The 27,788-nt window shown below is 41.9% G+C and overlaps 2 protein-coding genes across 3 annotated transcripts; both read right to left on the reverse strand.

Annotated features, from left to right (window-relative positions):
- Positions 1–2,035: 2,035 nt before the first annotated feature.
- LOC135549248 (DNA-directed RNA polymerase II subunit GRINL1A-like) lies at positions 2,036–4,692 on the reverse strand. The gene is made up of 4 exons (XM_064979278.1): positions 4,347–4,692; positions 3,421–4,032; positions 3,063–3,294; positions 2,036–2,735 (listed from the first exon to the last, which is right to left on the reverse strand). Exons 1-4 carry the CDS (start codon positions 4,466–4,468, stop codon positions 2,592–2,594), a joined length of 1,110 nt encoding a protein of 369 aa, XP_064835350.1. The 5' UTR covers positions 4,469–4,692; the 3' UTR covers positions 2,036–2,591.
- A 479-nt stretch (positions 4,693–5,171) lies between these two features.
- Positions 5,172–27,084, reverse strand: LOC135549233 (myocardial zonula adherens protein-like). 2 transcript variants are annotated; one of them, XM_064979267.1, is made up of 14 exons: positions 26,643–27,084; positions 25,574–25,654; positions 16,649–16,738; positions 14,917–15,084; positions 14,615–14,707; positions 14,390–14,503; positions 12,677–12,829; positions 8,245–8,370; positions 7,608–7,736; positions 7,389–7,483; positions 7,191–7,296; positions 6,956–7,039; positions 6,578–6,639; positions 5,172–6,479 (listed from the first exon to the last, which is right to left on the reverse strand). In XM_064979267.1, the coding sequence occupies exons 1-14, from the start codon at positions 26,706–26,708 to the stop codon at positions 6,038–6,040; spliced, it is 1,809 nt and encodes a 602-aa protein (XP_064835339.1). In that variant the 5' UTR covers positions 26,709–27,084; the 3' UTR covers positions 5,172–6,037. The 2 variants fall into 2 exon arrangements, with proteins under 2 accessions (XP_064835339.1, XP_064835331.1); XM_064979259.1 differs by having other exon boundaries at positions 6,578–6,684; positions 26,643–27,083.
- Positions 27,085–27,788: the final 704 nt, after the last annotated feature.

Below are 27,788 nucleotides of genomic sequence, written 5' to 3' on the forward strand. Positions count from 1 at the left end.
ATGCAGTGTTTTAATAGGAGTAACACCAGCCAGGGAATTCAGTGATCTTATCTGCATATGGTGTTGATGATGGGGCAGCTGCAAACACTTTCAGAACAGTTGAGGCCACGTGCGATGTCTCTTCTGGAAGACATCAGGCATGACATAAACAACCCTTTTCCTTACTGCCGTCTGTCTCACAACTTTCTCACAGAAAAAAAAATCTGAGACAGAGGCTTGAGAAACTAACTGTTGTCTTGTTAAAGTTATGAGTTACCTGGTCTCATTGGACAGAGCAGACTAGACTAATGAACAGCAGCGGAATAGGGTAAAATAATACTGAATATCCGCACTTACATGTACAACCATGAGAGAACTCAGCAGGATACCAGTTGAATAGCACCCACTCCCTGAATAATTTTTTCTCCGTTATCAAAACACTGCCATTTTCTGATCTGCTTTGACATATGTCTTCCGCGCATCAGGATTTATTATGAAAACAGATTTCCGGTGAATACCATTGATTGAAAAAGCTCTACATCATAAATAGAAAATTAGACTGAAATGTACAATTGAGCAACAATCCACATATCAAAACACCAATGAATGAAAAGAAAAAACCTGGAACACATAACTCAATCTGGTCCCAGTAAGAGGAGGCAGAGCTGGTTGTGATTGGAATGGGGGAGATAAACTACCATCACATAGCTGCTGACTGCTGCATTATTCAAATCCTTTTGTGCTCTAGGAAAAAAAAAAACATAAGAGGGGAGAGAATGGAAAACATTGTATGACCTCAGACTTTGTAACATGGCAAATGTAGGATAATGCAATCATTTAGCTGAGAATCCAAATTGAGCTTAATGCCAGTCTATACATCACTGTTCACTGTACGGCCAAGCTGGCTGCTCTTTGAACAGGCAGTTTTAAAATCATATGCCATTTTGCCTTCCCAAGTGCAAATTATTCCAGCTCCCCAGAGATGTGTGATTTCGGACACACAGTTGGAGCAAATCACTTGCAGGCTAGCTGAGCAGTTTATTAATCTGAGGTAAGGGGTGTGGGATTCACCACAACTATAAACAACCTCCCAAACAAACAACTTAAAGGCTCTGGACATAGAACGCATGCTTGGTTCCAGCTCAGACATATCAATGTACTTGTGAGTGATAGCACAGGCCGGAAACCATGTAGCAAAGCTGTAGGAAAAATGCAACCCCGTAATTGGTAACAGTCTCCACATTTATGTAAGCAAGGTAGGCCTAATTAATACCAGTACGAGGAAGATCCTCTCCTGAGCTCGCTGACATATTTATTATTGGACGTTCGAGCAGAGCTTTCTGGAGTCCATCAGACCTGTGTCTAAACACACAGCAGCCAGATGGTATTTTTTTCTATAGCAGCTCCCACCAATGGCTCAACAGCAATTACCAGGGGTTATCAAGGAGCATCAACCATGGAGCTCAGACAGACCGACATGAATTCTCCCTCATTTCCCCACTGTGCTCGCCTCAATCCCTTCTCTACTTCTCCTCATTAAAATTCCTGAATCGTACTAAAGTTAAAACGGGTCTGTATAACAATTAGGGAGGATTGGACTGGAGGTGATGGGAATAGATGTTTGGGAAGAGTTTTTAATGTTGTTGGCACTCCTTATCAGCATTAGTAAAAAATAAAAAAAAAGCTGAAAAATGGCATGTCAGTCTGCTGCCATCCCATCATACCCTGCCACTCCGGAAAGTAACATGAGCCAAATGCAAGCCAGATGTATTCCAGCCATTGGGCCCGATTCCATCAAGCTGCAATATTTCACTAGACCGTATATTAATCTTCTAAAGCGTGTCACAGATTTCTCCACTGATAACATCACAGGGTTTAAATGATGGTTGAGTCATAGCTCTCATCAAACCGTGGCGGGGTTAAGAAAACATTCTGCTGGAAAATGTCAGCACACTGCTCCATCGCAATTAACCGCTTCCACCTTTATTTTCAGAGCTCGCAGAACTTAGGGCTATGATGATTTGTTCCCATTTCTAGAATAAGATCAACCAAAATATGGTAAGAACAGAGTTTTATTTTCAATAAGAAACACTGTAGAAAAAGATCACCCAAAAAATAATTTCTTTGTTTCTCACATGCAGACAGTCATTACTTTGCAGTCTTTTGGAAATGCAACCACCAAGTGAGTCAACAATACCAGACAATACTGTAAGCAGCCTCATCACACAACTGATCTTTTACTCTCTGACAACATGGTGAGATAGCATACCTAATGCTCCCTGCAAGAGACTAAAACATCCTCACCCAACAGGAGGCCTAAGGTTCTGTGGCAGCTCTTATAAACTGGACAGGATGCTGACTGGGTGACAACTCAGTGAATCATTGATGGTGAACCAAGACCCACACAATTTACCTCCCAGGATAGACAAGACAGGGACACCCACTGTGCCTTCAAAACCACCCGATGCCCATGACCCTTTCCATCTCCTCAAGCAGGGCTCTAATCTTTGAATTGCCAATTCCCTTCCTTCCATAGGTCCTGATGCAGGGCACAGAGACTGTTGTCTCAGAGGTCAGGGGTCACCAGAGTTTCCTTGCTGCGGCCCCCTGGATTAGTCTTCCTCTGAGGAGAGCTGGGCTCCGTCGTCATGAACCTCCCTGTAGGCGCCCAGCGAGCCCCCTTCCACAACATAGCTCCCTGTGCTGAACCTCAGCCCCTCAGACAGCTTTTGGGCTGCCAGCTTGGCCTGCAACTCCTGAGGGAAACACACAATTCAGGAAAGATGCTTACATTGAAAGGATAATTAACCTGGAAAATGAGCAAGTGCTTAGCAGTAAGCATCCGGCTGCTATGCTATACCATGAATGGAAGTAGCATAGGGAGTGTTCATAATCAGATGAGCAGTGTTTTTGTGGTGATAATGGAATAGGTAGGTAGACTCAACACTTATAACACATTTCATTCCCTCATGTAATCTGTGGGGTAACTGTTACCTTGAGGAGTGAGCATTTTGGTGTTGTTGGACATACCTTAAATGTTGCTCTGTGGTGTGATGTGTCAGACAGACCCAGGGGCCACTCACCTGGTGTTTCCTGGTCTGTTCGCGTAGCAGGTCAGCTGACTGCTCCAGTGTCAGCAGCTGGGCAGGGCCATAGTGGAGCAGTGGGAGCCTGGCCGCAGTGATGTCATCAATGTGCTTCCTGTCTCGCTCCCTCCTGGCCTCAACAGAGAGCACCGGTGATGGTAATAAGCCTCCAGGGGATTGGTTGGGTGACAGAGACCCTGACGGGGAGCCATCAGTGTTGTGGGCAAACCTGCAAGCATTACAGGAAGAGTTAATATAAGCGTTAGTAGGTGAGAATATTAGTGCATCTCTATAACTAAAGGCAGCATCACTGAACTATACAGTATTCTCATACTTTCATACAATGTGGACTTACTGATTAGGCTTGTACTTCTGTCTCCTCGTAACCGGGTCCTTCTCAGTCCTCTCCAGGACTTCTATGTAGTGTGGTTTCTTCTGTGGCTGCCTTCCAAGGAAGGGGTTGCCAGTAGCAGGTCTGTTGAATGTGTCTTTAAGGGATCCACTCGAGCCAGTTGAGTGGTCAGACAGAGTGACCCTCTGCAAGGCTTCCGCTAGGTCGCTCTCTTTTGTCCTGTCAGAGTCTGGAGAGACCTCTGCATCATCACCAGCCTGGGCCATATTCATGGTTCCAGCAGCAGATATTTTGGACACACTGTCTTCTTTCAGCGTGTCAACTGTTTTGCTCTCCTGAACATTAGGTGACAGAGGTGAGATGTCCAATTCTTGGACATTTCCAGGAGCTGTGTCCCCAGCTTGTCTCCTATGTTGGGAAGTTCCTGGTTTATTCTGGCTACCACGTGGTCTTTGTGTCAAAGCCTGCTGGTATTTAGACTGCAGCTCTGTCCTGACAGATGATAGCATATCTTGCTTCCTCTCCTCTTCTTCATTGTGGGCAAGAGCAAGGCATATTCTCTCTGCAAAGTCTGAGATCTTCTTCCCTTTGTCTGGAAGGGTCTGTATAAACCTCCTGTTGATAACATATCAAATCAGTCTGTCAACAAGAGATAGCCAATCATTAACTACTGCTTTCAGCTCAACTTTAAGAAAATGTAGTTGGCAGTGATAGTAAAACAAAGGAATGTCAGGTTCAGGGTAAAAGGCATTTCCCTAGTTCAAGTAACGTCAGCTAGCTTGCCTACAGGTGGATGGTATATACACACAAGCGCCAAAACTGGCACCACTGTCTTGGCAACTGCTGGAAGTTTCTAGAAGAATGTAATGTTGTTGTAGAGACTAACCATGAGTTCACTTCTGTCAGATGAATGATATGAAGTTACTTACTTGTTAGATAATAATTTATCTTGGCGTGACAGTAATTCACCAAGTTCTTCTTTGCTCTTGGTTTTGAGATCCCCCACTTGCCCCTGGCGTTCTGATGGAGCTGCCCACGATGACGAGGACATTGTTAGCAAGCTAGTAGCTACTAGTCTAAAACCCGCCCAAATAAGCTTACCGAATAGCTCAAATGACCCTATAAAAACATTACTTAGTTAGTCCATTAGCGTTACACTTAACGGGATTATGTTGTTCAATAAAATATACATTCATATTCAGCTGCCTGTTAGCTAGAACTTGTATTTTGCTAACTACGTAGCTCGCGCGCTGTCATTGTAACCGGAAGTAGTACGGAAGTATGATACCTTCAATATTGTTCTTCTTTTGCTTTAGGATTTGGTTGGCGGATCGCATCCAACTTTTGGGTGCACACACCGCCACCTACTGTACTGGTGTGTGAGGCCATTCACAGCCTACCTACAGTCAATTATTGATGAACGTTTTACGTCTAGCTCACACAATATAATTTAAAAGTATGCATTACGGTGTCGCTAATAGAATAATTGTGGCAAAAACTAATGTAGACATTATAATAAATGAATTTCTATAGGTTCCAAAAATATTATGTTAAACGGTGTAGCTATGTAGTGCCAAGATGGAGTCATGGTGGCTTCAACACAGTACCCTCTATAGTCATCTAGTGTATATATAAACAATTGGATGCTACATATAACCTCCCTGAAAGCTTCACAAAATGAACAATTTCAGCCACTGGACTGTGACCATATTCATGAATGATTATAAAAACACCACAATGTCACATTTCCAAAGTCAAATCAATCAAATGTATTTATAAAGCCCTTCTTAAATTAATTGATGTCACAAAGTTCTGTACAGAAACCCAGCCTAGAACCCCAAACAGCAAGCAATGCAGGTGTAGAAGCACAGTGGCTAGGAAAAACTCCCTAGAAAGGCCAGGGCCTAGGAAGAAACCTAGAGAGGAACCAGGCTATGAAGGGAGGAGCCCTCTTCAGAAGAGGAGTCCTCTTCTGTCTGTGCTGGGTGGAGATTATAACAGAACATGGTCAAGACGACGAGCAGGGTCATAATAATAATTAATAATAATGACAAAACATACACTGATTTCATTAGTATGCGCTGGATGAGTATCATTCAAGAAAGGCACATCATGCTTATCATAACTTCTCATATACACAGTCCTGGCAGTGTAGACAAATTACTTATACCAGTGGCTCAGGGATGGCAGTCAGTAGAAATAGTTCTTCAGTTTTGTCAGATATAGTTAAATATTATCCAATAGATTTAAAAAAAAAACAAAAAAAACGATTATCATCATTGTGGAGTATCAGTGATGAAGCTGTTAATAAAGGCACAAAGTATATGTATTTTACATATTTGTACATAATTTGACTAATAATAAAATAATATTGCATCTAATTTATAGAGAGCAAACTAAAAATGTTAGAAAAAGATACAGTATAAATTTAAACCTTCATACATGATAGTGAATTCAGAATTCCATAAACCATACAAGAACATTCACTGTAAACAAAACCAAACATAATTGAATAATTTCAAGTATTATTTACAGAACAGTAGACTATTTATACAATATGCAACATATTCCCTTATACAGTATACTGAATAGCTTTCATAAAAAATATTTATTCATGTGATTACTCAATGTTAATCTTTGCTGTTATCTCCATAAGTTTCATGAAAGGTGTGTAGATTTTGGATGGGCTTGATCTTGGTCGAGAACAGGATGGGGCTGAAATGTCAGTCTCTGGACTTGAGGCTTTATCTGTGATTGGAACTGAGGCAGGCTCTTCTGTACTGGACTGATCAGGGCTTAGAGGGCCAGACGTAGAGAGCGTTGGACTGGTTAGTGTTTCAAAGGATCTTGAGGAGTTGGTTGACAGATACCTGCTGTACTCAGGAGGAGTGTATCTCAGTAAACTAGACTCCAGTCTGCTGGGTGGCGGTAGACCTGATCTGAATGCCCTAGACTGTCCTAGGTATTCTGTAGAAGAGGGATGGATTGGGGTTTGTCTGGGTTGGTAATGTGCTGCTGGAGGTTGGACATTAGTTTCAATCTCATACCCTTGTATTTCAGGTCTGTGGAAGTAAAATGAGAAAACAGAATAAGTAACTTAAAAGAGAAACCCAACTACAGGAAATGAAGACACGTGTATAGTAGAACCAGTGGTTCATACCTGGGGAGCAGATCACAGCCCACTCCTATCTCTCTGGTTTGCACAACTTCCCTTGGCGCACTCTGTACAGACATAAAATACTTCAGCTTGTCTTCTAACTCATTATTCTAGGAGGAAGGAACAAAGTCAGATCATGCAAATGAGGTGGATGTGATGTAATCCAAGTGGACCAGACAGAGACAGATGATGTCACAAAAGGTGCAACACTGAATTTAGAGGTAGAGTCATGTCAAAGGACAACACACAGATTGACGATCCGAAACGTAGGAGAACGCTGGACATGAATGCATCCATAAAGTTAAAGTTTTGAAAACCACACCAACATTCATAATGTTCGGGAAGTGGACAGTACATAGTGTGGTCGCAGTCCAGTCTTACCTCACACTCCACAATAGAAATTCTGTCCAGAAGCTCTGAGATGAACATGTCCTTCTGTGCCACTTTAGCTCGTAATGATTCAACCTTTACATTTTCAAGATGAAAAAAAGAAACTTTGCATATCAGTATAACATTCATATGTCAGTGTACTCATGTTTCCATTGACAGTGAGACAGAGCGAGAGAGAGAGAGACAGAGCGAGAGAGAGAGAGAGAGACATATCTTAGTCATTCACCTCCTCTATCATGCCTTTGACCTTCCTCTGCTGACAGAACACCATGTCATTCAGGTGTTTGATTCTCTCACGGAGCTCCCCTGCCTCCTCTTCCAACTTTTGAGAACTGTAATAATTAATTATAGTGTTATCACTTCAGTATATACATTTCAATGGGATGGAACATATAAAATGCCATTTTTGTTTTGGCATTTGTACCTCTTTGCTACAGTTGCATCTGTTTTGTATGTCACCTCCATCAAGCATAGACGCTGTTCACATTCCTGCAGTTTCTTCTGAAGATGGCCCTTTTCCTGCAAAAAATACATATTATTATAGTATTCTTGCCCAAAGGAAATATTACACCTAAAAACTATAGATATAAAGATAATGTTGCATGCATTATTGCATTATTGGATGCGTTATTCTGGGTCTTACCTGTCCCATACAGTCCAGCAGGCGCTCCACCTCACTGATCCTCTGGTCCCTTTCAGCGATCTTGGCCTCCGCAATCTTAGCATTCTTCTCTGCCTCCTCTAAACGCCTAATATACTCATCAATTTGGGCCTAGTTGAAAAACATTGACGGTAAACAAAATATATTAAAAGCTTTAATGCAGAGAACATACAATTTAATCTGGGCTCATTATTATATCAACACTTGGAAGTTAGGCTACTCTACATTTAACAGTACTATAGTGAGTTACTTGTACCACCAGAGGGAGACTCATACCACTTGTATGAGCAGAGTGAAACTGAAACCTTTCATACTGTTGACATCACATGAGGTTGGTGGCACCTTAATTGGAGAGAACGGGATCATGGTAATGGCAGGAGCAGAATCAGTGGAATCGTATCAAACATATGGTTTCCCTTCCATTTGCTCCATTACGGACATAATTATGAGCTGTTCTCCCATCAGCAGCCTCCTGTGGTTTACATATACACTTTTCATTAATATGTAAGATGGTGAAAACATCACCGGCCTTGGTTTTCGCATGATTTAATCGATCACCGCCCTTTCTCTTCAGGCAGTAGCTTGTGCGAAGTGATATCAGAAGGAGACTCAGCAGTACCTGTAGCTTCTCTATCTCCTCTCTGTGTTTCCTCTGCTCCTCCTGAAGTCTCTCCTCATACTGTCTCTGTAGCCTCGCTGTCACCTCCTGCACTGCATGGCTGTTGGCCTCCTGAGACGATTCCACCTGGACAACACAAGCACACATCTATCCGTCAATTTCAAACAACACTGTGACGATTCAAAGACCTGCTAAAGAACATTCATGTAGAAATGTCTGTTGATTCTGTATTTTTCTAGTGAGTCCGGCATGAATGTTAATAGTTAAAATCTGGAGGACTGGTTCTTTGAGCTTCAACTATCTGTCAATGACATGTCATTCATCATCACATAGAATTGAAGTTGAGTGTTCAGTGGTCAGAGTGGACAAAGCAGGTCAGAGAAGGCAAATCAGTCAAAGGATCAGGGGAGTCACAATCGAACATTGAATGAAACAACCAGAACATGAAGTGTGTGAAATCAAGCACAGCATTCTGAGACTGAAGTAGAGAGGTAAATTAAAAGAACGGAGTAAGCCACAGAGAGATATCAATCATACAATGCAAGGATGGTTAACTTTGATGGGGGTGTGGCCACAAAAAATCTGAACTTATTATAAGGAGCCGAAGTACCCACATGTGCGTACAACGCCTCCTACCACATTGCAAGCAAAACATTTTAGCAGCCCCCCTCTTGACAGTGGAGAGAACATTTTTACGTTTTAGAGTTAATTTCATGCAATTCTGCACATTTTGCAATGGGGCGTACAGAAAAAGTTGCCGTTTTAAAGCAGTTATTCACAATTCTTTACTGCAATCCTTCACATTTTGCCATAGGGCAAAGATATTTTGCAATTTTACAACTAATTTAGTGCAATTCTGGAAATTTTTCCATAGAATGCCAACCCAATGCTCCCGAGTGGCACAGCGGTCTAAGGCACTGCATCACAGACCCTGGTTCAATCCTGGGCTGTATCACAACTGGTCGTGATTGGGAGTCCCATAGGGCGGAGTCGTCTGGGACGCGCTCACCAGACAAGCACAAGCACTGTCGTGGATGCAAGGTCCGATCCCACTTCTGACAGCAATGTAATGAAACAGCAGGGAGCAGGTCTCGAACCTTCGACCTTCTAGCCCGTAGTCTAGCGCGCTATCAACTGTGCCAAAAATGCAGAATTAAAAATAGGTCTTGCCCCTGGTTCAGAGTCATACACAACAGAGATGCTGCCTGGGCCAAAACTAGATTCACAGACTCGGCCCAGACTGGCAGTGTGTCAGGGGATTGAGAAATTGTGTGTAAAACTAGTTTAAAAAGCCAAAGCCGATTATTATGTTAATACACTATCTGAATGCACCGGGAACCCAGCTACATTTTGGAAAGCTGATAAGTCCCCCAATAAATTAATTTAGATTCTGGCCCTATTACAGACCAAATTGATATCATTAATGCATTTAATCACCATTTTATATCTGCAGGCTTTATATTTAAGTGTATTTCAAAACCAGCTCTTCAAAAGAGTAGTTTGGATGTTGATGGGGAAAATCTATTGAATTATACAGAAAATGCTGGTCAGGAGTTTTCTTTTCAGAAATTCACTGATAAAGAAGTCCTGGATGCTAACGTAACGGATGTGAAATAGCTAGCTAGTTAGCGGTGGTGCGCTAAATAGCGTTTCAATCGGTGACGTCACTTGCTCTGAGACCTTGAAGTGGTTGTTCCCCTTGCTCTGCAAGCGCCTTGGGTTTTGTGGAGCGATGGGTAACGATGCTTCGTGGGTGATTGTTGTTGATGTGTGCAGAGGGTCCCTCGTTCGCGCCGGGGTATGGGCGATGGGACGGTCTAAAGTTACACTATGCTAACATTAGACAGAAATCCACAGTGGCTAATCATTTGGAGTCTGTTCTGCTTAAGTGTGCATCTCCTTTTATTGCTGGCTCAGTAGCCCACATTTTTTATTTAACATTGTTACCAGGAACTATTCCAAAAGCATGGAAATCTGCATATGTGCTGCCACTCCATTACGGTGGGGATTCAAAACTACCTTGTTTAGCTAAGATTGTTGAATCCTTGGTTAATGTACAACCTCGTTCCTTTTTATCTGATAATTGTATTTTTAATATAAACCAATCAGGGTTTAGGGCTGGGCATAGATAGTACTGCCACAGAAGCCACGCTAGTTGTTAAGGATCTTGTCAATGCCTTGGATGCTAAAAAGAGCTGTGCTGCCTTGTTTATTGACCTGTCAAAGCATTCGACACTGTTGGTCATTCTGTTTTGCAGAAGAAGTTATCAAGAATAGGCTTGGGATATACAGCCTGTTTATGGTTTCAGAATTATCTTAGCGACAGAACTCAGGCCAGCTTGACAGATGGGGTTAATTCTGAATTTCTTGAGATTCAAAAAGGTGTTCATCAGGGTTTGAGGGTTTGACATTATTGTTCACCTTGTATATTAATGACACACTGTTAATAATTGTAACATTCATCTCTATGCAGATGACACAGTTTTGTATTCCTGTGCCAACTCGGTGCAGCAGGCCATACATGAACTTCAGCATGGCAATGATTCATTTCAGAAATCACTTACAGATCTTAAATGAGTGTTAAATATAAGTAAAACCAAGCTCATGCTGTTCTCTAGGTCACAAAATGTTGACCCTGAGGACCTGCATATTTGCGCTACAAATGGAGCCCAAATTGAGGTTGTTTCTCAATATAAGTACCTGGGTGTCTAGATTGATGTTGTTCCTTCGTAACGCATATAGAAAATCTGACTAAGAAGCTAAGACCCAAGATCGTTTTTTTATACTGAAATAAATCATGCCTCAGTATTGAAAAAAGGCGAAAGATTGTTCAAACAACACTTCTCCCCGTATTGAATGTTGGTGATATTGTGCATGCACCATGCATCAACCTCTGTTTTAAAACCCTTGGACACAGTCTACCATTCCTTTTATCACAGGGGACAATTTTAGGACTCATCATTGTAGTCTGTATAAAAATGTGGGATGGACCTCTCCGTCTGTAAGAAGAGAGCTGCATACTCGTATTTATTTACAAAGCAATATTACAGAAACTCCCTTCATATGTAACTTTATTCATTAAGTTAAGAATCATAAGTTACCAAACCCATTCTCAGGAATGGATAACAGTAGAGATTTCTTCAGTCTCCACAGATTTGGTCAAATCTGCATTTTGTTTTTTTGCCCCTAATTTGTGGAACAGTCTGCAAAGTTCACTGCAGTTACATGTGCTGGTGCCACTCAGGCAGTTGAAATTATTGAATCACCTCTATGTAGATCAATGGGATTGCTTTTATTAAATATGTTTATTTTGTTATGGTGTGCTGAATTATATTATTTTATACACATGTGTATGTTTTATTGTTATATTTTTTATTGTAATGTATACAGGGCTCTCTTGTAAAATATACTTTTAATCTCAATATGACTTTTGAAAAAATTAAGCAATAAGGCACAAGGGGGTTTGGTATATGGCCAATATACTAAGGTTAAAGGCTGTTCTTGTGCACGATGCAACATGGAGTGCCTGGACACAGCCCTTAGCCGTGGTACATTAGCCAAATACCACAAACCTCCGAGGTGCCTTATTGCTATTATAAACTGGTTACCAACGTAATTAGAGCAGTAAAAATAAATGTTTTGTCATTCCCGTGGTATATGGTCTGATATACCACGGCTGTCAGCCAATCACCATTCAGGGCTCGAACCATCCAGTTAATAAGTACATTTATGTATACAAATACACCCAGCGTATTTACACAAATAAAGCCCATATCATTTTCTTTATTTTTGCACACATAAGAAACTGATACCATTAGAAAATGTATATATAACTGCAAATTTGACCAATTTAATACCTGAATTCAAATTTTTAAATGTATTTTTTATTTAACTAAGCAAGTAAGTTAAGAACAAATTCTTATTTGCAATGACGGCCTACCCCGACGACGCTGGACCAATTGTGCGCCGTCCTATGGGACTTCCAGTCACGGCCAGATGAGATACAGCGTGGAATCAAACCAGGGACTGTAGTGATGTCTCCTGCACTGAGAGGCAGTGCATTAGACTGCTGTGTCACTCAGGAGCCAATTAGTGTTTTCCCTCACCGGGAATCGAACCCAGGCCGTGGCAGTGAGAGCACCGAATACTAATCACTAGACTAGACTATCCATCAAATTGATTACACAAATTCAAAATGTTTTGAGTATCTTCATCCAGTGTCCAACTTTTGCATTTATTGGAATTGTTTTTATAACCTTTTAACAATTGTGATGACTGTTGCTACTTCATGGCACTCGTTCAGGGTGAGGATGGTGTATCCTGTGATCACGAATGACTAGAGTAAACTGTGCTCCATAAACAAAAAGCAAATGCTTACCAGACCTGTGCCACTGTGTGGTGCTGGTGTGCTGTGTTTACATTAGTACTCTACCTTCAGTTTGAGTGTGTGGTTCTCAGCCTGGGCAAGTTCCAGCTGCTTCTCCCTCTCCTTCAGCCTCTCCTCAGCCTGCTGAAAGGAGCTTCTCAGGCTCTTCATCTCATCCCGGGAGTCCACACGATTGTGACAGCTCTCGAGTAGAGATTTCTGCAAAAGGAAGCAAGTTCTTTAATTCCTCATACCAACCATGGGCATTATTGCATGCAGCAATCATGAGCAGAAAGATTGAGTCATACACTGAAACTAAGATTAACAGCTTCGAGCTACTTTATAAAACAAACATGTATAATGAACCAGACAGGATATCCTTAAAACCTCTTGGAACTCCCCATCCCGGATCCGGGATCGTGACTAAAGCCTCAGGCTCATTAGCATAACGCAACGTTAACGATTTCTGAAAATCGTAAATAAAATGAAAATAATGCGTCTGCTCTCAAGCTTAGCCTTTTCTTAACAACACTGTCATCTCAGATTTTCAAAATATGCTTTTGAACCATAGAAATTGACTAATTTGTGTAAGAGTATGCAAAGCTAGCATAGCATTTTGAGTAGCATTTAGCACGCAACATTTTCACAAAAACCAGATAACCAAATAAATAAAATCATTTACCTTTGAAGAGCTTCTGATGTTTTCAATGAGGAGACTCTCAGTTACATACCAAATGCGCAGTTTTTCCTGAAAGCGTCTGTGTGTAGGAGAAATCGTTCCGTTTTCTACATTGCATCTGGCTACCGAAACGAACCGAAAATTCAGTCACCTACAACGTCAAACTTTTTCCGAATTAACTACATAATATCGACCGAAACATGGCAAACGTTGTTTGGAATCAATCCTCAAGGTGTTTTTTCACATATCTCTTCATTGATATATCGTTCGTGGAAGCTTGCTTTCCTCTCTGAATCCCATGGAAAAATACTGGCAGCTGACTTTTGCGCACCAATTTCGGCGCAGGACACCGGGCGGACACCTGGTAAATGTGGTCTCTTATGGTCAATCTTCCAATGATCTGCCTACAAATACGTCACAATGCTGCAGACACCTTGGGGAAATGACAGAAAGGGTTGACTCACTCCTCTCGCATTCACAGCCATATAAGGAGACAATGGAAAACAGAGCCTCAAAAATCCTGCTCATATCCTGGATGCCGTCTCATCTTGGTTTTGCCTGAAGCTCACGTTCTAGGGCACGCACAGAAAATATCTTGGTAGTTCTGGACACGTCAGAGTGTTTTCTTTCGAAAGCTATCAATTATATGCATAGTCGAGCATCTTTTTGTGACAAAATATCTTGTTTAAAACGGGAACGTTTTTCATCCAAAAATGAAATAGCGCCCCCCATAGCATCAAGAGGTTAAGGATAGTGCTGCACATCCCCCCATGGGGGGGTTATGAGACATCCCACTGGGCAAAAACTGGTTCAATCAATGTTGTTTCCACGTGATTTCAACCCCAAAATTCTATGTGATGATGTTGAATCAAAGTGGAAAACTGATTGGATTTGCAAAAAGCCATCAACGTACGGGAATTTCATCTTTTTTTCACCCAACTTTTAACTTAAATCCAATCACAGGGTGACATTTTTGGTTGATTTCACATTGAATTCACAAATGTAAATCAAAACTAGACATTGAACTGACGTAGGTGCCCAGTGGGATGGCCGTGACGAGACAGTGACAGGCCTGTTTGACAGTGTTGTTGATCCTGTACCTGGAGGTCGATGTTGGCAGATATGAGGGAGCTGTTCATCTGGTCAAAGCTGTCCATGGCTGCAGTCCGAACCCTCACCTCTTTCTCCAGACTCTTCCTCTGGGAGTTGGCAGTCTGGAGAGACACACATGGCACACCCAATTCTCAGATTTTGTATCCATTTTGTGCTTATAAGAAGCTGTTAGCTGTCTTATTAGTCATGTGTGCCTTTGTGTATTGTCTTACCCTGATGTCTTGTGATAGTTTCTGCATCGAATGTTGCATTCCTCCAAACTGGCCATACATCCGCTCTCTGACCTTCTCCAGGGAATCTCTCACCTGTGCAGCACAGAGATAACACACGATTGAAGTAATCCATCCTTATTGCTTAATTAGCAAATCTATAATATTGTCCATGTTACAGAATCCTGGTGTTAGCTCTTGGATACCCTGCAGGCCTGTCAGGTGTACTGTACTGTAGGCCTCTGCTCTGTTTACACTCCTTAACTTGGATCAGCTTCATCGTTATCTTCTCCATCTCCACTCACCTCCTTGATGTAACTCATCTCATCCCTCAGGTGATTGACAGACCACTCGCACGCCATCACTTCCTGCTGTCTATCCGAGCCTCTCCCCTGCAACACACCGTACACCTTGGGCCCGTGCTGCCGCTGCAGCGACGTCTCTAGTTCCCCATTGGTCGCTGCACTGAGGTGCTGAGGGAGACAGGATCAACCCGGTCAGGTTTCTATCTAGGCAGACTTTCTACCAGCCTGTAGATGTGTGTGTGTGTTCGCCTCTATCTGAGTGTTTGTGCGTTTGCATATGTGCGCATGCCCAGGTATTTCGAGCATTGCTGCTGAGCACTTGAATCTGGAGGTTGGGAAGCAGGGATGGAAACAGGGTGTAGTGAGGGTGTCATATTTCTGCAACCCAGTACATGAGCTCCTGCTGTCTCCCTGCTATTGTTCCTCTCCAACAGGGCTCTTAAGGAGCACAGGTGCACACTGACACAGGTCCTTTGTAGCTCAGCAGTATCAAGAAGTGGCTCTAGCACCTTTATGTTATCTTACAGTAACATACAGTATGAGAGGAATCCACTGGGTGACACAGATATAGAATCTTATCAGTCTCACAATGAATAAGTCTTACTGAAGCAATATGTTTCCATTGTTATGATCAGACAGGCAGCCAGCCCACATTTGAGTCTGTTATCTACCCTACATTATTCAACAATAGAGGAGCCAAAACAATGGCCCGCCCTACTATGCCACAGACTCCAGTATAAACGATGGAAGGTGAATCTGTTTGCCTTTGACAATAAATTTGGGACACTCAAATTAGTATGATGTTACGTTTGGCATGGTTACATAAGTCAGATGGTTATACTTAAGGCAAACACAAAAGTATTGTGGGTGGGCGGATAACGCAAATGTCGAGCAAACCAAAGATTGCGAGTTCAAATCTCATTACGGACAACTTTAGCATTTTAGCTAATTCGCAACCTTTCAACTACTTACTACTTTTTAGCTACTTTGCAACTACTTAGCATGTTGGCTAACCCTTCCCTTTAGCCCTTTTAGCTAACCCTTTCACTAACCCTAACCTTAACCTTAACCCTTTCAGCTAATCCTTCCTATAACCCTAACCTTAACCCTTTAACCTAACTCCTACACTTAACCCTAACCCCAACCCTAACTCCAGCCCACCTAACATTAGCTAGCTATGTAACGTTAGCCACCTAGCTAGAATTCGTAACATATCATACATTTAGTAAATTCCTAACATATTGTAGGTTTTGAAAATTCATAACATATAATATGAATTGTAATTTGAAGTGGGTGATGGATATCCCCAAATTAATACATACCATACGAAACATAACATATAATACAAAAATTGAGAGACTCGAATTCACCTACAGAATAATACGAAATGCTCTGAGACCAGGTTGTGCACATAGGTCCATATGACCTCTGTTTCCACCAGAGGCAGAGGGTTGTACCCAATACTACACATCGACAACATTTGTTTGACATACACAGAAATCAATACTTAGAATTATCTGAGGATAGGTTATATCAAGGATAATACAAAAGGTTCTTGTATATACAGTGGATAGTTTGCATATTTGTGTTTCACACGCCAATAGCAGAGTTGACCACAAATTCAGGAAGTCACTTCCCATATTCTCACCATAACATTCTGTAACTTTCCCTTTCAAAAGCCTCTATGTAGGAAACCATGATAGCTTTTTATGTTGTGGTTGTGGTAGTTTACCTGTACAGGTGACTCACTGCCAGCTGGCCTCTCTCTCTGGATGAGTGTGTTCTTCTTCTTCCATGTTCCGTTGACAACCTTCTGCTCTTGCTGAGAAGACAAACAGAAACAAACAAACTGTGTGTTCACAATGTATGGAGATATTTCACAACCCTGTAACCTGATTATCACTGAATGCTTGTAATATTTTGTTTGCAAATGATATGGTTCAATGTACACAATGCATTCCCCTCTTTCAGATAATGATATGGGCTAAAGAGTAGATTATTAAATGCATGGATCATGTACCTGTTCTCATCAAACTGTTGATAACAGATTACCATCTTTGTTGAAAATAGTCTACTGTAGTTTTGATCACTGGGAACAGTCATTGTACTCATTTCTAGACCACATCTTAGTCATAACCCATACATTTATTTTTTAAAGAATGGTTTGGACTACCGCAATGCTTTGTGGGGAAAGAGCTAGGATAAACCTAGTTTCTGGACACTCCTTGATGACAGACATCAACAACACGGGATGGTAATTGATATACAGTACCAATCAAAAGTTTGGACATGCTTATTCATTCAAGGGCTTTTCTTAATTTTTTACAATTTTCTACATTGTAAAATAATAGTGAAGACATCAAAACTGTGAAATAACACATATGGGATCATGTAGTAACCAAAAAAGTGTTAAACAATATTTTTTAGATTTTCAAAGTAGCCACCCTTTGCCTTGATGACAGCTTTGCACACTCTTGGCATTCTCTCAACCAGCTTCATGAGGAATATTTTTCAAAGTGTCTTGAAGGAGTTCCCGCATATGCTGAGCACTTGTTGGCTGCTTTTCCTTCACTCTGCGGTCCAACTCATCCCAAACCATCTCAATTGGGTTGAGGTCGGGTGATTGTGAAGGACAGGTCATCTGATGCAGCACTCCATCACTCTCCTTCATGGTCAAATAGCCTTTACACAGCCTGGAGGTGTGTTTGGGGTCATTGTCCCGTTGAAAAACAAATGATAGTCCCACTAAGCGCAAACCAGATGGGATGGCATATCGCTGCAGAATGCTGTGGTAGCCATGCTGGTTAAGTGAGCATTGAATTGTAAATAAATCACTGTCAGTGTCACCAGCAAAGCAGCTCCACACCATCACACCTCCTCCTCCATGCTTCATGGTGGGAACCACACATGCGGAGATCACCTGTGCACCTACTCTGCATCTCACAAAAAAACGATGGTTGGAACCCAAAATCTCAAATTTGGACTCATCAGACCGAAAGACAGTTTTCCACCGGTCTAATGTCCATTGCTCATGTTTCTTGGCCCAAGCAAGTCTCTTCCTCTTATTGGTGTCCTTTAGTAATCATTTATTTGCAGCAATTAAACCATGAAGGCTTGATTCACACAGTCTCCTCTGAACAGTTGATGTTGAGATGTGTCTGTTACTTAAATTCTGTGAAGCATTTATTTGGGTTGCAATCTGAGGTTCAGTTAACTCGAATGAACTTATCATCTGCAGCAGTGGTAACTCTGGGTCTTCATTTCCTTTCGCGGTCCACATGAAAGACAGTTTCATCATAGTGCTTGATTGTTTTTGCGACTGCACTTGCAGAAACTTTCAAAGTTCTTGAAATGTTCCGGATTGACTGACCTTCATGTCTTAAAGTAATGACAGACTTTCGTTTCTCTTTGCTTTTTTGAGCTGTTCTTGACATAATATGGACTTGGTATTTTACCAAATAGAGCTGTCTTCTGTATACCACCCCTACCTTGTCACAACACAATTGATTGGCTCAAATGCATTAACCTCTTACATCTATGGGGGCGCTATTTCATTATTGGATAAAAAAAACGTGCCCGTTTTAAGCGCAATATTTTGTCACAAAAAGATGCTCGACTATGCATATAATTGGTAGCTTTCGAAAGAAAACACTCTGACGTGTCCAGAACTACCAAGATATTTTCTGTGCGTGCCCTAGAACGTGAGCTTCAGGCAAAACCAAGATGAGACGGCATCCAGGAAATGAGCAGGATTTTTGAGGCTCTGTTTTCCATTGTCTCCTTATATGGCTGTGAATGCAAGAGGAGTGAGTCAACCCTTTCTGTCGTTTCCCCAAGGTGTCTGCAGCCTTTTGACGTATTTGTAGGCAGATCATTGGAAGATTGACCATAAGAGACCACATTTACCAGGTGTCCGCCCGGTGTCCTGCGCCGAAATTGGTGCGCAAAAGTCAGCTGCCAGTATTTTTCCATGGGATTCAGAGAGGAAAGCAAGCTTCCACGAACGATATATCAATGAAGAGATATGTGAAAAAACACCTTGAGGATTGATTCCAAACAACGTTTGCCATGTTTCGGTCGATATTATGTAGTTAATTCGGAAAAAGTTTGACGTTGTAGGTGACTGAATTTTCGGTTCGTTTCGGTAGCCAGATGCAATGTAGAAAACGGAACGATTTCTCCTACACACAGACGCTTTCAGGAAAAACTGCGCATTTGGTATGTAACTGAGAGTCTCCTCATTGAAAACATCAGAAGCTCTTCAAAGGTAAATGATTTTATTTATTTGGTTATCTGGTTTTTGTGAAAATGTTGCGTGCTAAATGCTACTCAAAATGCTATGCTAGCTTTGCATACTCTTACACAAATTAGTCAATTTCTATGGTTCAAAAGCATATTTTGAAAATCTGAGATGACAGTGTTGTTAAGAAAAGGCTAAGCTTGAGAGCAGACGCATTATTTTCATTTTATTTGCGATTTTCAGAAATCGTTAACGTTGCGTTATGCTAATGAGCCTGAGGCTTTAGTCACGATCCCGGATCCGGGATGGGGAGTTCGAACTTTTAAGAAGGCACGCCTGTTAATTGAAATGCAGGTGACTACTTCATGAAGCTGGTTGAGAGAATGCTAAGAATGTGCAAAGCTGTCATCAAGGCAACGGTTGGCTACTTTGAAGAATCTCAAATATAAAATATATTTTGATTTGTTTAACACTTTTTTGGCTACTACATGATTCCATGTGTGTTATTACAATGTAGAAAATAGTACAAATAAAGAAAAACCCTGGAATTAGTAGGTGCCCAAACGTTTTACTGGTACTGTATAAAAAGCTCTTGTTTCTAAGAGAAAATAGGAGCTTCCACACTAAATACATATTAGCTCAGAGGAACTTCAGCCAAAACATCTACTCTGCAGCCCATCAAGCCAGCGAGAGAATGTGTCCTTCGCCCATCCAGCAGAGATAAGAGATGGGGAACAATGACGCCACTGTTGTTTCATGGCCTCCTGAGCTCGACGTTGCTTCACATTTCCACACCAGATAATCCACAGAGAGAGCAGGCTGACGAGAAATTATGAGGCGCTCTAAATAGGCAATGTGAATTCCAACAGATGGGAGAGAAGAATGGCCGGCATTATGTTTTATGGCCAGTACTGTACACACCCTCTGAAAGAACTCAATATGTCAGCCTCTATTGCATTTTAAATATTACAATATGGGTGTTTCAGCATGTTTGCAGAGGGAGCATTTATTCCAGTTTTGTCCTGGATTCTTTGAAGCTGTAGCTGCAACAGACACAGATTTTTCTTCTTCTATCTAGTCAGATAAGGGGCTGTGAAAAAAGTATTAATGTCCTGCCAAAGGAATTTGACCCTTGCTGAACTGGCAGTGTTATGTATTCATGGAAAACCAGATGAGAGAGGCCTAGTCTGAAGAACTCAACATTGAAAGCAATGGGCAATATTTGCTTCTACACTCTTAGAAAGAAAATGGTTCCAAAAGGGTTCTTCGGATGTCCCCACAGGATGAACCCTTTTGGTTCCAGGTAGAACTCTTGGGTTCCATATAGAACCCTCTGTGGAAAGGGTTTTACATGGGACCCAAAAGGGTTCTACCTGGAACCAAAAAGGGTTCTTCAAAGGGTTCTCCTATTGGGACAGCCGAATAATAATTTTACGTTCTAGATAGCACCTTGTACTATTCATTACTTTAATTGACATAACGCTATCTAAGCTTGGCTGTGTATCAAAATTGCTTGCACAATGAAAGACTCCACTGTGCTATATACCTCTGTAATTTTTCTTTGTGCCCTGAGCTTTATTTCCTTTCCTTAGGACATGTACAGTTGAAGTCGGAAGTTTACACACACTTAGGTTGGAGTCATTAAAACTCGTTTTTCAACCGCTCCACAAATTTCTTGTTATAGTTATACTATAGTTCTGGCAAGTCGATTAGAACATTTACTTTGAGCCTGACGCAAGTCATTTTTCCAACAATTGTAAAGACAGATTATTTCACTTATAATTCACTGTATCACAATTCCAGTGGGTCAGAAGTTTACATACACTAAATTGACTGTGCCTTTAAACAGCTTGGAACATTCCAGAAAATGATGTCATGGCTTTAGAAGCTTTTGATAGGCTAATTGACATAATTTGAGTCATTGGAGGTGTACCTGTGGATGTATTTCAAGGTCTGCCTTCAAACTCAGTGCCTCTTTGCTTGACATCATGGGAAAATCAAAAGAAACCAGCCAAGACCTCAGAAAAAAATTGTAGACCTCCACAAGTCTGGTTCATCCTTGGGGAGCAATTTCCAAACACCTGAAGGTACCACTTTCATCTGTACAAATAATAGTACGCAAGTATAAACACCATGGGACCATGCAGTCGTCATACCACTCAGGAAGGAGACATGTTCTGTTTCCTAGAGATGAACATACTTTGATGCGAAAAGTGCAAATCAATTCCAGATCAACAGAAAAGGACCTTGTGAAGATGCTGGAGGAAGCCGGTACAAAAGTATCTATATCCACAGTTAAACGAGTCCTATATCGACATAACCTAAAGGCCGCTCAGCAAGGAAGAAGCCACTGCTTTTAAACCGCCATAAAAAACTACGGTTTGCAACTGCACATGGGGACAAAGATCGTACTTTTTAGAGAAATGTCCTCAGGTTTGATGAAACAAAAATTGAACTGTTTGGCCATAATGACCATTGATATGTTTGGAGGAACAATTGGATACCATGAAATTGGGGAGAAAAAGGGGTAAAAAAAATATTTTAAAAATAAAAAGATATGTTTGGAAGAAAAAAGGGGAGGCTTGCAAGCTGAAGAACACCATCCCAACCTTGAAGCATGGGGGTTGCAGCATCATGTTGTGGGGGTGGTTTGCTGCAGGAGGGACTGGTGCACTTCACAAAATAGATGGCATCATGAGGCAGGAAAATTATGTGGATATATTGAAGCAACATCTCAAGACATCAGTCAGGAAGTTAAAGCTTGGTCGCAAATGCGTCTTCCAAATGGACAATGACCCCAAGCATAATTCCAAAGTTGTGGCAAAATGGCTTAAGGACAACAAAGTCAAGGTATTGGAGTGACCATCACAAAGCCCTGACCTCAATCCTATAGAAATTGTGTGGGCAGAACTGAAAAGTGTGTGCGAGTAAGGAGGCCTACAAACCTGACTCTGTTACACTAGCTCTGTCAGGAGGAATGGGCCAAAATTCACCCAACTTATTGTGGGAAGCTTGTAGAAGGCTACCCAAAACATTTGACCCAAGTTAAACAATTTAAAGCCAATGCTGCCAAATAGTGAGTGTATGTTAACTTCTGACCCACTGAGAATGTGATGAAAGAAATAAAAGCTTAAATAAATCATACTCTCTACTATTGTTCTGATATTTCACTTTCTTAAAATAAAGTGGTGATCCTAACTGACCTAAGACAGGGAATTTTTACTAGGATTAAATGTCAGGAATTGTGAAAAACTGAGTTTAAATGTATTTGGCTAAGGTGTATGCAAACTTCAGACTTCAACTGTATGTGGAACTTACAGTACAGGTCATGTAGAATTAAAAAGATTTGCTAATGTAACCCATTTGATTAAAATGCCTTAATTTCAAAACACACCATCCTTTGACTCAAGCCCATTGTGGCAGTGGGGGTCTTACATTGCAGGCGTATAAACTTTCAGTCTAGCACCTCTGTGCCACAGTTCCAGGCAGTTCACATGGAGCAGATGCATTACACCACATCCAGGTCAGAGTCACCGATAAGCCTGTCTCACACTGAGTGTCGGGTTACATGACACGCCCTTTTTAATTTCATGGTAGATCACCACTTTCGTCATTGTCCTTTTCCAAAGCATGATATCTCCGACTTAAATGTAAGATGTTTCCTCCCTCCTTCACTTAACACATATGACAAGATAGTTTTCTTTCTTCGTCTTCTCCATCTCTTTGCGACACCATAGTCTTTTTGTCTCCTGCTACCCAGGTTTCACTTCCAAATGACTAACAAACCAAGAATATGTGCACAATATAGGAGTGTTCCCTATTGTTACCTATATTTTCAATTCCTCTGAAGATAACATCTATATACAGCGAGTTTAACCATCAAATAATCTAGTGTCAAGGACAGCCCACAGACTTTTACGATAGTCGCTCTCCATGTTTGATGCTGACCTTTATTTTCAGATGTAGGTCGTAGTGACATCATCTGCTTATTGTTTGATTCACTCAAAGTACTGTACTGATGAATACTGAAATGGCATTATTGAATGAAACCCTGACAACAAGGGAAGAGTTATGTCAGCTGCCTTCAACATGCCTGCTAAGTCAATAGATAAAGGGAAGCTAGAGGGGATGTGGTTGGAGGAGAGGGGGCACTTTGAACATCCTTCTCTCCTCCTTTCCCACTGTGCGTCCTTACATACTAATCCTCTGTTTATGTTCTATCTGTAAAGGCCTCTGAAGTTAATGGGCTGGGATAATTATTAATGTAATGTGCGATATGTCCTGGCCGCTCCAGAGCGCTGCTCTTGTTAGTGCTGGGTGGCTCGTTAAGTGGGCCTAGCTTAGGCACAGACTGATACCACATTGCAGTCTGAAGCGCACAGCTGGCCATGGCAGAGTGGCACGGCCCTCATACGACTGGCACAGATGTGAAGTATCATCAGCAGGGCTCTGAGTATTTCCAGACCACATAACTAAACCAGGAAACCTGGGTCCTAATTAACTAGGGCCCAAAGTTGTTCTTCTCTGTGCTGCTCATTGTTCAACCCTGACCTGGCTGTTGTCTTTCATCAGTAGTAATGCTGTAAACATGCACAGCTTTCTGAAGGGAAACACCATCAGATTACACCATTAATCACGCTGCTATCAGCTGAACTGTGATGGCAAAGGGGTGGGGCAGGTTAGAGAAACATTGTACAAGGTACAAAGAACAGCATGGACCTATCTCTCTGCTTTCTGTCACTATCTCAGTCTCTGTGGAGGAGCGACCAAATCATTCTTCACCTAACCTCAATGTGATTCTAAGCAGCACACTGTGTGCTGTCAAACACTTACATTACAAACTAGCTGATGTAACTTTGCCAGACCACAGCTTCTCAACACAAACAGAGCAAAACGGCGAACCACCTCTGGCAAACAACATGCCTGCCTTTATTATGATGTAGGCTACCCATGTGTACTAAGTCGGTACCATGTAATTTAAAAGAGTTCTGTGATTGTTTAGTGATTGTTTATTGGCTAAACATTTGTATAAGATGACCAACAAAATGTTACAGTATGATGTTATCATGTGTCGTGTACATTATATATGACATACGGCATCTGAAAACAGACAACAGTAAGCGGTTCTGTGTAATCCTGTTATCAGCTAGGCTTGTGCATGCTGAAGAGAGTTCTACTGTAGATGAAAATGGACACGCAGCTCCTAACTTTGTGCAGCGTACTGTGAAAATCAGACACAGCTGTGTATGTGTCATGTATACTCCCTCTCCAGCCTAGGTCATCAGGCTGCTGATTATCCAGCACACATGTCACCATTGTCTTGCGCACCTGCGCCTCATGACACTCACCTGGACTCCATCACCTCCTTGATTATCTTCTCTATATCGGTCACTCCCTTTTCCTCAGGTGTTATTGACTCTGTTTTCATGTCTGTGCGTTGTTAAAACACTCACTTCCTGATCTTGCTTCCCGACTCTCAGTGCACTCGTTACAGTATGTACTGTACACACCCCTGTGTGGATACAATTGCATAACCAACAGCCCAGATAATGTAATAGCAGTAAATCTCAGTGGTTCCACCTTTTCCTCGTCTCTGTATTGTGTAAACAGTTTTTTTTACCTTTATTTTACCTTTATTTAACTAGGCAAGTCAGTTAAGAACACATTTTTATGTTCAATGACGGCCTAGGAAGAGTGGGTTAACTGCCTTGTTCAGGGGCAGAACAATAGATTTTTACTTGTCAACTCGGGGATTCAATCTTGCAAACCTTCCAGTTACTAGTCCAACACTCTAACCACTAGGCTACCTGCCGCCCCGAATGCTACAGTCCATGGAATGTTTCTAGAACTGAATCAAAGCTGGTTCCTACTTCACAATTCTCACCTGACTTGAGTGTGTTTGAGGGATAGAGAGGGCTGTGAATAAGAAAGGGAGAGAGGCAGAGCATACAGACTACAGGTTGAGGGAGCAAAGATTAAGGGAGGGGAGAGAGAGAAAAGATAAATCCAGGCTCCATAGGGTGGTGAGGCTGACTGGGTGTGTGAGGCTGACTGGGTGTGTGAGGCTGACTGGGTGTGTGAGGCTGACTGGGTGTGTGAGGCTGACTGGGTGTGTGAGGCTGACTGGGTGTGTGAGGCTGACTGGGTGTGTGAGGCTGACTGGGTGTGTGAGGCTGACTGGGTGTGTGAGGCTGACTGGGTGTGTGAGGCTGACGGGGTGTGTGAGGCTGACTGGGTGTGTGAGGCTGACTGGGTGTGTGAGGCTGACTGGGTGTGTGAGGCTGACGGGGTGTGTGAGGCTGACTGGGTGTGTGAGGCTGACGGGGTGTGTGAGGCTGACTGGGTGTGTGAGGCTGACTGGGTGTGTGAGGCTGACTGGGTGTGTGAGGCTGACTGGGTGTGCATTTTGAGTCTCACTGTGTCTGAGGTTGGTTTCTTGGTCTCATTCTGTCCATTGTCTCCTGTATGAAGAGTTAATCTGAGTCGCCGGATCCTCCTCTGGGGCAATCAAAAACAGATAGAAACACACACAGACATAAAAATAAAATGTCAATGTCACTCAGTTCAAGCTCATGCATCAGTAATCAATGTCATAGTTGGATGAAAATTAAAATGTGTTGTGTTACCCAGTGTCACTCTTTATGACATAAAATGGATTGGTTCATATAAAATGTGATCAAGCATGTGAGACACAACATTTGTGTTGTAATGAGCCTGATTGTTGTGTTACAATAAGCAGTGGAATGTTTCTGATGGGGTCCAAATACAACAGGTTACCATCAGTATTTATAATTATAGACTGTGACACCACAAACAAAAATGATGCAAATGTAACTGCAATGAGGTAACTGCATCAATATGCCTTATACCACTTCAAGCTAGCACTCAAAACAACCCTTTAGAACCAAGGTGCCCTAGGAGCTGATTAACATACTGTAATTGCTAAAGCAATCTCTTGGTTGAGAGTGAAACATGACGCAGTAATCATCATAAGGATTAATCCAACCCCATGTTGGCTTTTATGTTGGCTATAAATCCTTTGGTGTCACTTCATTAGCTGTGAGAATGGCTTTTATTGGCAGTTTAAAGACGCTGTGTGCTTTGCGCTCTGGGCTTATCAAATAAACATGACAGCCCTGCCTCCCAGATACTCGGCTCTCATTACAAACTCAAACAGATACACATATCCCTGAGCCACATGCAAAATTCCAACATACCGGCAACACTCAAAAAGCGAGAATGATTAGTTGTGATGTAGATATGCTACGAAAACTAGCATTGAGCAGCCAGACGTGAGGAAAACAGATTGAGAGAGAGAAAAGTGAACGGGGAGTGGGGGGAGCAGAGACAAAAGCAAACAAACACCAGATAGTCTACAAACACACTGACTTACACAAACCAACACGCCATGCTACTCATCTGACAGGCAAATGAGTGATGTTTGGGTTCTATCCTGGTGTGAGTGTGGCCCCCTGGGGCTCCTTACCTCACTGGGCTGCTCTGGACTGTCCTCGGTGGTGGTGACCGATCCTGGTGAGCTGTAGCGTAGCATGTCTCCCCTGGCCTCTGTCCACTCCCCTGTTATCTCTTTTCCTCTCTCCCTCCCTCTCACTCTCTTTCTGGACTACTGTACAAACTCACACAGCCCCCAGCTCCAGCCACTGTGTGAGAGACTAGAGAGTGAATGAACAAGAGGGGAGGGGAAAGAAAGATCCACTCTGACAAGTTTCTCTCTTCAGTGTTATGTAGAATTCATTTTCCAGTTGATGAACAAGGCCTGGTATTCCTGTTGAGTGCCAGTCAGTCAGTCAGGGGCTAGACTACAGACCAGCTCCACACAATCCCTACTGTTCTGCTACTGTATAGAACTATGACACTGTCCCAGCCCGTAGACAGCACCTGACTCCACCTGGCTCTCTCTCTCTCTCTCTCTCTCTCTCTCTCTCTCTCTCTCTCTCTCTCTCTCTCTGAGCCTCCCATCAGACCTGTCGGGCCACATTTCATCCACTCTCTTGCTCTGCGCCTCTCACCTGGGTTGGGCTGTCACAGGGTGGGCCCTCACAATCATGGACAGGTGGAGCTCTATGGCACATAGCCCCGTTTACACCATGCCCAAACCTGTGGGTTTTGTGATCTGATCAATATGATCAAATCACTTTCTGATCAAAGTTGGTCAGATCTACACATGGTTTTAAAATGTGTCTCTTATCCGTCCAATGTGTCCACATTGTGATCAGATTTCTTGGGGCCTCCCTGTATGCAAAACACTCAAAGTACTGTAATATATTTCAATTCAAAATATGCCATTACGTCAGAAGAAAAAAAATGTAAAAAAATGTTGTTGAAGACCTGCCCTTAACAAATTAATAATTCATTAATGATCTTTGTTGTGGTGTATTGAATTGTGGTGTATAAGTGGCTTTTCATTTGTACTTATTGTATGCAGTTACATTAAATTGTTTTATTTTAAATACATTTTCTTTCATATTTTAATGTTACCTAAGACCTTTATAAACACAACCAATTATTATTTTTGCAATAGCATATATGAAATGAATTTATTAGACTGTCAGAATGCTCACGTCCAAAAGACTCATCACTTGCTCAAAGAGGCCCTTTCTAGTGGTAAATG

The sequence above is a fragment of the Oncorhynchus masou genome, chromosome 1 (genome assembly GCF_036934945.1).
Source record: "Oncorhynchus masou masou isolate Uvic2021 chromosome 1, UVic_Omas_1.1, whole genome shotgun sequence".
Taxonomy (NCBI): Eukaryota; Metazoa; Chordata; class Actinopteri; order Salmoniformes; family Salmonidae; genus Oncorhynchus; species Oncorhynchus masou.